The following is an 11172-nucleotide window of genomic DNA, read 5'->3' on the forward strand; positions in this document are numbered from 1 at the left end:
TGGTCTTCTAGCACATTCTGCCACTCTCATGAGCATTTAAAGAAGCAAAGACACTCGCAGAACATTTAAATAACACATCTGACCTATTGACTTCATTTTGTAGCCTTGTTGCTTTTTTGTGCATTCTTCGGGCGTGGAGGCTGATATTGTGCCGGGCTGTGTAGTGTCTTCTGCTTGGTCAACGCATGTACCAGCAGGGGCAGTCTGCTCCCAATGAATGGAAGAGAACATGAACCTGTTTCCGTGTTTCACCAAACTCTGGGCACAAGTTACTTTTCGCTGACAGCTCTTTGTGTGGAACTAATAGGAAGACCCACCCCTCCACTGCTTCAGGCTGGTGGGTAGTTTCTGCAAGGCTCTAAAGATGCGTTGAGAATGTCCATCCATGGATTTCCACAGAAATCTCCCTGCCCAGGGTTCTGGAAAACAGCAAAATGGCTTTAGAAACAGTTTTAACCCCCCCGATCCAACCTGGGAGCTAGCTGTATCATTTGGAGATTTGTGTTTTACTTTTGGTTTTGAATTGAGGCAGAAAAATGCAAGAGTGATGGTACATGGAGAGCAGGCTGCATTTGTGCATGTGTGTGTGTGTGTGTTCAAGCGTGTGTGTGCTCGCACAGGGTAAGAGGTATAATCTAATGATGCGTGACTGATCACCCTGCCCTTGGTGCTTCAGCAACGTATTTATGTCTCCGTGGTGTCTGTGCACCAGGGGTCTGGGGTGGCTTGGCTGATGTCAGCTATCCTGAGGTCACACTCAGGCTCTGACGGCACTGCCCTCGTCTGAAGGTGAGTTTGGCCCCGGAGAACCCACTCTCCAGGCGGCTTGCCCTCCCGGCTGCTGGCTGGCGTTGGCTGTCGGCAGGTGGTCTCTGCTATCCTCAGTGCGGGCCTCTCCACTTGGCCTCTCTGCGCTGGGTAAGGGAGATCGGTTCCTCTGGACAGAGTGTCCGAGAGACGGGGATGGAAGCCACAGCGCCCTCGGTGACCCAGCCTCAGGTGTGACGCACCGTCAACTCTTTTTGTTGTTGGTCACCTAGATCAGCTCTGGTTCAGTGCGGGAGGGGAGGCTTAAAGGTGTGATGACCAGGAGATATGGTTCAGCAGAGGCCATGGAAGAGGCCGGCTCTCGCTGTGTGTATGTCCGTGTGTGTATGTGTGTCTGTGTGTGTGTGTATGTGTAGGGCTGGGCTGAGATGGTGAAGCGGGTCAACATGACAAGAAGGAAGCACGTTCCAAAACGTAGGTGTGGAAACTACAGCACTGGTGTGCAGGTGAGGGCCAGCCAGCCAGGTAAGTGTCAACAACCACACAGGAGCAGGTCGAATCCCACCTGGCTGACAGGTGAAGCCTCCCTGGGACTCCTCCTCTGGCAGGACTTGCCTGCGGTGAGCATCTGTGAGGGGCGAGTTGTACAGCAGGGTGCCTGATGCTCCTGAGAGGAGCCCTCCGCCAATGCAGGACTTGGGAGAGAAATACCTCAGTTCTTTTTTATAAATTACAGTGTAATTGACCTACAACACTCTTAGTTCCAACTACACAACAATATTCCTCTATTGTACAAAGTGATCCCCAAGATAAGTCTAGTTGCTATCTGTCACCCTATTGATACAAAGTTATTACAATATTATTGACTGCCCCCATGCTGGACCTTTCATCCTGTATCTCATTTATAACTAGACTTTTGTACCTCTTAATCTCCCTCGCCCTTTTCATTCACCCCTCTCCCCCCAGCATAGATCGTCAAGAATTTGGGGGGGGGGGGGAAAAAGAGAAAGAGTCACAAATGCACCTTCCAGCAGGGCATGTTGCATTCCCGGACTGATTACCGCCACGAAGAAACTAGGATCCAAATCCCACGGCTGTTCTAGCTCCCTGGGAGTCTGGGGACCAGGGCTGGGGGAGGTGCAGACAGGGAGAGTGGGCTGAGGAGTACACAGGGAAGGGACGGCCAGCTGCTGGGTGTGACCCTGCGTCCATCACCAGACAGCCCCGCCCCTTCCTGTCCACCGGAGAGACCCGGGCAGCTGCAAAGTCCTCCCAAAGTCTCCACTTGCTTATTCCTTTGTGTTGAGTCCTTATTTATTGAGCTCCAGGGCTGTGCCTGGACCCTGACACGTGGGAAAGCTGAGGAAAGTGTCCGAATGTGCCCCTGGCAGATGGGAAAGTGGGCACAGAGCAGAACACAGGGTCTGGAGGCAAGGCATTTGGTCACTGATGCTGCATTTCCTTTCATGGCCCTCTCGATGCCCAGCTGCAAGCCTTGGTGACCCAGAGCCTATGGCCGACAGGTCAGCAGCTGGGAGGGCAGAGTCCCCACTAGTTTCTCGTTTCAGGAGAGGGAGTGCCTGCCTTAGCTGTGGGCTGCGCTTGGAGCCCAGCAATCCTGCCTCTGCCTCCGGCGAGGTGTTGCCCAGGGATGGACAACAGGGCCAGAAACCCACTTCCCTGATTCTTCAGTGCACAGATTCCAGTGGGAGGAAGGGGTCCAGCACACACCATTCCAGGCAGAGGTGCGCAGGGTCAGGGAGGAGGCTCCTCCCACCAGGACACATCCCTCAGTCCACACCTGTGCTCACCAAGCTAAGCAGTGCAGGTGTCCTACCTTCTGGACTAGTGAGGGATAGTGGGGTCGGAACAAACCCAGGCCCTGCAGCTCCCCTCCAGGGGCAGATGCACTGGCAAAGCCCCACGCGTGTGGGCTGACAGGCAGCGCACCATCCCTGGCAGAAGCCGGGTTTGACGCCCCTCCCAGGGTCCCTCCACAGCCCCAGGAAAGAGGTGAGCTCATGAAGGGCCAGGCAGCTTCCCCACATTGGGGTGACCTCAGAGGAGACCCTTTCCCAGGAGTTGCTTAAGGAGAGTTGTGGCTTCGGTTCCTTGGAAACATGATGGGAAGCACAGTGCGTAAAGGATCCTTTAAGCTTCCTTTGGTGGAAACAGCCAGGAGTCAGGAAAGGCCTCAGAGGGAGAAGGAGGAGGGGTGGGGGAGGGTCTTGGAGAGCAACTTGCCTGGTCCAGGCCCAGGTGGCAGGGGGACAAGAGCACAGCCGTGCCTATGCTGAGCAATGCCCACCAACAGCGAGGATGCCCGTGTCTGGGCTCCCCTTGGCTCTGCCGGAGTCACGGGCCTGGGAAGCCAGCCAGGTGTGTGTGGAGGACGCATCCTGAAGAAGTCCTCACACCACACAAAGGGTCCCCTCTCCAGGAGACCCTGCGACACACACTTGAGAGCAGGTTTTGATTCAGGAGGTGATCGCAGGCAGCACAAGGAGAGGAGGCAAGGAGGGAGAAGGTCCACGTGGCTGCTACCAACAGTCCCAGGGCAGCCATGGGCTTCAGCACAGCCACCTCTGAATGGCCACCCTGGGGCAGGGATGCTGAGCCTGGAGACACTGCTCAGACGCACCTGTGCTCCTACCTTGCGGCACCTGCGGCTGGCTCAGGTGTCCACGGAGGAGAGACCCAGCCCCTGGGCTCAGCCGGCTGCCCTGCTGGCAGGACAGCCTCAGCTGCCCAGCACCCAACCTCTGGAACCAGGTGGCACAAAGCTGCTTGCAGTGCTGACGTTTAATGACCAATTCTACAGGAGGAAATGACAGGGAGGAATGTCCACATTGCCCGGATGTGACACCCAGACACCTGCTCATACAGAGGACAGAACCAGAGCTGCTCAGCCACTGAAGGGCCACGGCAGGGTGTGGTCTCATTCAGCCGAGCCCTCCGAGCAGGTGTTGTTCAGGAGTTGAAAGTTTGTTCTCCAGGGTTCAGTGTCAATTGTAAAGAAGCAGGTGATGGTCTACGGGACAAAGCACAGGGACAGAGAGTGGCGGGAGGAGCCTTGGGAAGCGTGTGGCCCCAGCTCTAAAGCCAGCATCCCCCCAACCTTGCCTTCCTGGGGTGGGCAGCTGGGGGTGCAGGCTCTGGCCCTCAGTCCTGGATGTTCCCGACCTGGGACTCTCTCCTAACCCCAGAGGCACCTGGGTCATTCTCCCCTCTCCAGCTCTGTGGTCTCCAGGGACCCGCCCCCCAGGATGTCCCAGTGTGACCCATGACCCCAGCGTCCCAGCAGGGCCTCTGATTCGACTCGGGTTTGTCCTGGGGCGGGGTTCACCCGCCTTATCACCAGGGCAGGGCCTGGGAGGGAGGGCAGTGGGGCTCCTCAGCTTCCACCCCTCGGGCTCTGGGTCAGTGGCAGGGGGACCCGAGAGGGGGCTACTCAGCCAAGGTGATGTTGTTGCCGCTCCTCTCCGCACTTTTCCTGAAGGCAGGGAAGGGAGGTGGGTGAACACCAGGGAGGGTACATTCCCGTCTCTGCCCCAGGTGACCCGGACCCAAGTGGTCCGGAGCAACCTGACCTCAGTGTGACCTGGGGTGCAGCGGCTAGACAGGCCAGGGGCATACGAGTGACCGGGGCCGGCCTGTCTGGCTGGGCTCCATCCTGCGAATGTCCCTCCGTGTCCCTTGGAAGGGCATTGTCATCGCTCCCCACACCCCCTGCCCCGAGGCAGCGTCCACAGCCTTGTAACCTGAGGGCTGCTGTCGCGTGTCTTACATTGTTCACGTCTGGACTTGCTTGAAACGGACAGTTGTCAATGTCTTCGTCAAATTTCCCACACCTGGTTCGGCTGAGCTGCAGCTCCGTGGAGAACACGATGCCATTTGCCTGCGTTTGTACAGACCTTGAAGTGGACCCATTCCCTGAACCCCCCCACACACACATTCACGCACACGCACACACACACACACACGAGAATACAAGCACACAGGCACACTCACAGGATTGGGACGATGGCTCTATGAAACCACCCCTCTCACAAAGTGCACTCTGAAGGTTTCTGTCCTCTTCTCCACTCCCTGGTCCTTCAGCCTTACAGTGTCTTCTGGCTCCATCCGGCCTTTATTTCCAACACCCAGAGTCAGTCTTGGACTCCAGGCCAAAGACCATAGACAGAGGCCCAGCTGGAGGGTGCAGGGCAGCCGGACCAGCCAGGACCAGCTCCAGTGTCCACGGAGTGAAGCCCAGCAGTGTGGAGGGCCCTTTGCCTTCCTTCTATCACTCAACCCAGTGGTGCAGAGGGAGTGACGCCCCAGCGCCCCACCACACACAAGCATTCAGACAAAGTACACGCACACAGCCACACACGCACACACAACCACGCACGCGCACGCAACCACACACAGGACCAGAAGTGCTCCTCCTCCGGAGTGTTCTCGGTGTTCGTGTCTGCAGCCCACATGAAAACCACACCCCTGGTTGCATTCTGTAGAGACTGCATTGCTAGGGGAACATTTTAGGGTTAAGAATGCCATCTGGGAAGAGTGTAAATCACACTCGGTCCACGTAGGTGGGGACCCAGAGGGAGCCCAGAACACGTGGAGTCAGAGGAAAGGTTGTGAGCTCCCAGAGGCTCCTCAGGACCAGGGGGGCCTGTGACTCCCGAGCCGCTCTCCCCCTCCCTCTGTGGGTGTCTCTGTGTATCTCTCTCTCTCTGTTTTTCCTCAACTAACCTATTTTAATGTTATTTCCATGAAATCTTTTCTAAATCTCTCTAATCCAGTATCTTCTGTCTGGCTCTTTATTTTTACTAAATCGTTTCATCCCCTCTTACTCCATATTTGGTCATTCTTCATTAAACAAGGTAAGAAATGATGAAAACTGAAAACACCCCTTACATGTGAGTAGACTGCCAGTTTAAAAAATTCCCAAGTTATTTTTTTTATAAAACCTGAAACTAACCAAATAGAGTTTATCCCTCTATATTATGGGTTTCAAATGGTGATAGAGGTCCCTTGATGACAACCCCCTCCTGACCCTCATTAGCAGCAGGTGTGGGCCAGTGCAGGAGCGGGGAGGATGTGGTACCTACCGGCTCCTTCCACGACCTCAGGATCCGCACCACCTTGTAGGCATTGCTGTCCTGGCTCCTCTGGTTGAATACATGTACGGCATACTCCACGGTGGCAGGGAAGTAAAGCTCCAAGGTTGCTTGGTCTTCACCATTCCCTTCCCCTTGGGGTTGCCAGCCGTGAGTCACCACGAGCTGGGGACCTAAGAGGAGCAGGGCCCAGGGCTGAGCCCACCTGCACGTCCACTGCTGACACAGCATGGCTGTGGGCGCCCGGACACCCAGGCTTCGCCCTTCCCTGCGCCGGCTCCCACCCAGCCTCCCTGGGCATTGGGCCAGTTCGTCTGCTCCGGGACATACTCCTAGCCCTGGTCCTCCCCTCTGGCGTCACACCCTGTCCCTTCCCTCTTGTGACCCTGCCTCCTCCATCCAAAGCTGATAAAATTGCCTCCTGTTGAGGAAAGAGAAGTGAGACCCAGGCAGGGTGGGTGGAGAAGGACCAGCCGTGGAGGAGGGACCCCTGCAGCTGAAGCCCAGCCACACACCCCCCTCGGCACCTCAGTGGGAGGGGAGGCTGAGTTGTGTGTCCCAGTTTCGGACTCTGAATCAAGGACACAATTGCAAAGGGTTGAATTGGAAGGGGGTCTCTGGACACAGCAGTAGGTGTGGGTCAGCGAGAAGAGGAGGGACAGAGCCAAAGAGGATGAGTGGCCCAGAGCCAGCTTGTGGGTGACAGAAGGCGGCCTGCCCAGAGGGGAAGTGTATTCACGCTAAGAAAGCAGCAGAGGGCCGAGGTCCGGACAAGTGCAAGTGTGTCCTTGTCCCCCGTGGCCCCCAGCCCCCTCAAGTTCTGGAACACAGGTGCCCAAGCCCCTGGGCGGGTGCCGGGGGAGAAGACTTGCAGGTCCTAGAAGCAGGAGCTTCCCGCCAAATCCCTGCATCTCGCATGACACAATCACTCCGCCCTGGGTTCTCAGCCTGGGGCCTGGCTAGCTGATGGACACACCCTCCCTCCAGAGGTGTGACTGGAGGGTGGCCTCTGACACACCCTGGGCCCGGGTGCCCCCTTGTCTGGGGCTGTCACCGGAGGAGGCAGAGTGAGTGAGGGGGAAGCAGAGAGAGGGGAGGAAGCCAAGGTGCTCAGGAGGCTGAGCTGAGCCCGCAGCAGACGCCAGTGTCTCGGCGCCTCGGGGCCACAGCTCAGCGGGCACACGACTCCTGTGTGTTGGGTTTGCGTCCGAGGAAGAGACTGTCACAGCCTCCAGCTGGGGCACAAACCAGCTCTGGGACGATGACACAGCACACTCTTTCCAGACAAGACTTTGCCTCTGTGCCCCCGAAACAGGCCTTTATCCTCTGTCCGCAGCTACTGGAGCACTTCCGAGGGGCTGAGCATCCCCTGGAGGTCTGTGGATGCCCCCTACTCTGGGCCTTGCCCTCCTCCAGGATCCTGACCCAACAGGTCTGTTCAGGCCTGGAGAATGTGCCTCTTAGTCGGTTCGCAGGGGATGGTACTGTCCCTGCCTCTGGTCCACACGTTGAGTAGCACAGTTCAGGGTCCCCGGGAGTGGCCACAGCAGAGTCACAATGGGAAGTCACTCACTTGTGTGGGCTGGGGACTTGAGAATGGTTTCTGGTGGCCACACTGGATCAGAGAAGGAGTAAGGATACCACGCCTGGGGACAGAGAAAAAGGTGGATTTCTAGAAGCCCAGCATCAGTGAGTAGATGGTGCCTATGGGGGGAGAGAAGGGGCTTTGACCCTGACTTTCTGTCCCCACCCCACCCCCGCCCGACTTGCTTAGAGCTGCTGTCTTCCCGGGAGCAGGCACTCTGAACCCTGCCCAGGCCTCCCCTCCTCGGGGTGCCCAGGTGCCCGAGACCAGCTCACATCTCATCCTCCCCTCACTCCTCCCTGAGATCTTGGCCTGGCCCTCGGCAGTGAAAGCTCAGAGCCCTAACCACTGGACTGCCTGAGAATTCCCTGTGATTTTTTTTTTTTTTTTTCAAACAGTTTCCATGGTCGCCGTTCCCTGGTGTCCAAGCACAGGACTCAGTCCTAGCTAGAAGATGTCGTTTTGCCATTTGGTGTTTGCAACAAAGAAGCAAGGCAATATGATCAGGTGTGAGAAGCAGCCAGACGTGCAGGAAAACCCGAGAGAGGTTGTGTCTCTGGACTACCATTCAACCTCGAAGCAGAAGGATGTTACATCAATGTGGATGGACCAGGAGGAAATTTTAGTGACGGAAGCCAGACAGAGGACAAAACACTGCTTGATTCCACTTTCATGAGGACTCCAAAGTACTCAAAGTCACAGAAGCAGAAAGTGGAATGCTGGCTCCCAGCGCTGGAAGGAGGCAACTGGAGGGGATGTTGGTCAGAGGATATAAATCTTACTTACGAGATGGACAATTTCTGGACGTGTACTCTATGACATAGGGCCTGGAGCTGACACTGCCGTGGACTGGCACCTGGGCTGACAGGTCAGATGTTGAATAAGTGCTCTCAACACCGGAAAAGCAAAACATTAAATAAAAACGTGAAGGTGATCCGTGTATAGCCTGGGCAGTGGGAGCTTTCTCACATGGATCCCAACCTCCAAACTCTTAAGTGTAGACATTGGATGTGTGCGGCTTTTGCTCGTCAGTCACATTTTCCATAAAGTGATGTAACCAAAAAAATCCACAACAGGTTGTCCGTTTTCTCAGATGGCTATAAGTTCACTAAAACTGCAAAGGAAACGGAAGTGGCGTGGCTTTTTTTGCCGGACAGTGAATATCCAGGTGTAGGGGTGAGATGAGGTGGTCAGCAACTGCAGGAACGTCTCAGTGGATTTTTGGGGGGAACAGGCTGTGGAGACGTGAGTGAGTCCTGACACACACCTGGATGGATAGCAAGTATCTCGACAGAGGCCGGCAATGCCCACAGTGGCCACTCACACTTTGTCACCAGAGGAGCCTGAAAAACACGGGTCTGTCTTGTTCATGTCCTGAGGCCAAGCAGACCTGTGCATTCAAAGCGGGTGTCCACACACACTCTCATACGAGGGACGGTGTGGACCCCTGTGCACAGCATCTCTCCTCTCAGTGCAGCCCAGGAGAGGACGGCATGGCCACAGCCAGCCCGGGACACAGCACGTGGACACGACTGGCCCTTACAAATGTGTACAGAGCCCCCGAGTCCTTGGTGGTCTGGTGGTCTCCCTTCCCAGACTGAGAGCTACGGACACATCCAGACAAGAGCCCAGGGAAGAAAGGTGAATGTGGGCCTTAGGTTGGGAGGCCCTAAGACATGGGCACAGACAGAGCCGGGGCCCAGGAAACCCAGAAGGTATGCAATCCCTGCTGGAGTCCCTCTGCCTGGCCCTGCCTGTACCTGGGATTGGGCTACCTTTGCTCTCAAGACTCCTACTCATCCCTCAGGGCCCAGGCCAAGTGCCACCTCTTTTCCAAAGCTGTCCTGACTCCCATCGGAAGAACTCTGTCTCCTTGGACTGGATCATGGGCACCGGTTGGCCTGTCTCCCAGGGGAGGCAGGGCTTCTGTCACGTCCATGTTCGTGTTGCTGGCACCAAACACCCCCTGGGCGTCTCACAGGGAGTTCTCCAGAAGTACTCACTGAAATGGGCGTGATTCCGTGAAGCCCAGCTCTGTGTGCCAGAAGCATCCCTTTCAAGGATCAGAGAGTATGGGCCATGGCCAGGACCAACCACCAGCCCTTCTCTGGGGAGCTGGGGTGAGCAGTCGGTCATCTCTACACAGGACACACAATGAGCCTTCCGGACAACGCCCCCAAACTCACAGCTCAAAGCCTTCCTTCCGGGGGGTCTGGTGCCCTGAACTCACTGCCCAGACTGACCGGACCCTCCTGTCTGCGCCTCCTTGCCCAGGATCGCATGCTTGGCTTCCAGACCACCTCCTGTTTAACACTCCCCTCGGGACCCCACCCAAATAGCCCAAGATTCCCCAGGCTCCCCAGGAGCTGGGAAACAAGGATGTGCCTAGGGTCCACGTGGTCAGAGGAAGAAATGGGCAGAGAGAACCCCAGGACCGAGCTGCGTGACCACCGTCTGCCAGAGAAATTGAGACCGGCTGGGACCTGGGACGCTTTGCTGCAGTTCTGCGATGCTTGCACCTGGACACACCTCTCCTCCAGCAACAAAATACAAAGAAATGGCATGGGACTAAAAATAACTGCATGCATGAAGTTAGGGCAAATTCTGGACAAAAGAGACCAAAAAACCCAACTGCCATTTTTGAAGAGCCTGGAGCAGAAGCAGGGTACTGGGCATGCCCCCAGCACACACCACCACCTAAGGGGCGGGCAGACCACCCGGGCCACAACTCCAGCCCGACCCCTGGACACACTCGTACCCTCACACCATATAAGGAACAAGCTCGCCCCCCCCTCAGGGAGCAGGCAAGCAAGGGAACCTGTTTGTCTTCACTCCCCCCTGCTGCAGCCGGGGCCCCAACAAAGCCAGCCTGAATGCCTTGTCTGGCCTCTGATCACTTTCTATTGATTGGGGAAGGCCAAGAGCCCTGGACTGTATCAGGATCAGCTGGAGCAGGGCCAGGACAGCCCCTCTGCGTGGGCCCAGCCCCACCCCACCCTGCTTAGCGCAGGTATCACGTGACTGAGTTTTGTTCACTTAAGGAATGCCATTTAGACTTCCAGCAAATTTAAACTGAAAAGGAAGAGCTACAACAGCATCTGAAAATGACAAAAAGAAAGAAAAATACAAAGGATGTGAGGCCTCCTCCACTGGTCCAGCGGGCAGGGGGAGGTGGAGGCCATGCACAGGACCAGGAGGAGGCAAAGCAGGGCCATGGAGGCCCTGGGGCTGACACCTCTGAGCTGGGGCCTCATTTACACTTCTTCCTACTCGCCGCCCCGGGGACACATTTCTGATTCAAGTCAGCTCCTGTTTCCATGACCACAGATTTCGAATCACCCGGCACCCGCCTGGAGGGTGGTTATGAGATGAACAAGGTAATGCGTGGATGGCACCGCAGAGACCCTGGCAGAGCCAGGCGCTGACAAGCAATTCTGTGCCGCCCATGCTTCTCCCTGGTCATGGGACAAGCGTCCCTCGGGAGCCAGGCATGGTCCTGACCACCCTCGTCACCAGCAGTAAGCACTGGGGTTCTGGGCTGTGCGACGGGGTATAGGGTTGTTAACGCACGTTCGTGTGCCCTACGCACAGTGAGGCCAAACAAACCGAAATGTCAGAATTTGGAGCAAAGAAAGGTTTACTGCAGGGCCAGGCAAGGAGTCCAGGTGGCTCACGCCCTAAAAAGCCTCGAGCTCGCCGGAAGGGTTT

At 56.5% G+C, this 11172-nt stretch overlaps 1 protein-coding gene across 1 annotated transcript; it reads right to left on the reverse strand.

Annotated features, from left to right (window-relative positions):
* Positions 1 to 3706: 3706 nt before the first annotated feature.
* Positions 3707 to 6110, reverse strand: LOC136135539 (cystatin-9-like). Its single transcript, XM_065893423.1, has 3 exons — positions 5875 to 6110; positions 4556 to 4682; positions 3707 to 3799 (listed from the first exon to the last, which is right to left on the reverse strand). The coding sequence occupies exons 1-3, from the start codon at positions 6108 to 6110 to the stop codon at positions 3707 to 3709; spliced, it is 456 nt and encodes a 151-aa protein (XP_065749495.1).
* Between the last annotated feature and the right edge of the window lie 5062 nt (positions 6111 to 11172).

This window comes from Phocoena phocoena, chromosome 15 (assembly GCF_963924675.1).
Source record: "Phocoena phocoena chromosome 15, mPhoPho1.1, whole genome shotgun sequence".
Classification (NCBI taxonomy): Eukaryota; Metazoa; Chordata; class Mammalia; order Artiodactyla; family Phocoenidae; genus Phocoena; species Phocoena phocoena.

Bases quoted from the DNA above. Each gene is read 5' to 3' on its own strand.
- LOC136135539 (XM_065893423.1), bottom strand. From the start codon at position 6,110: ATGCTGTGTCAGCAGTGGACGTGCAGGTGGGCTCAGCCCTGGGCCCTG. The intron at 4,683-5,874 runs GCCGGTAGGTAC...GTCCACTTCAAG, and splicing joins ATCCTGAGGTCGTGGAAGGA to GTCTGTACAAACGCAGGCAA. The intron at 3,800-4,555 runs GTAAGACACGCG...TTTGTCCCGTAG, and splicing joins CAAGTCCAGACGTGAACAAT to ACCATCACCTGCTTCTTTAC.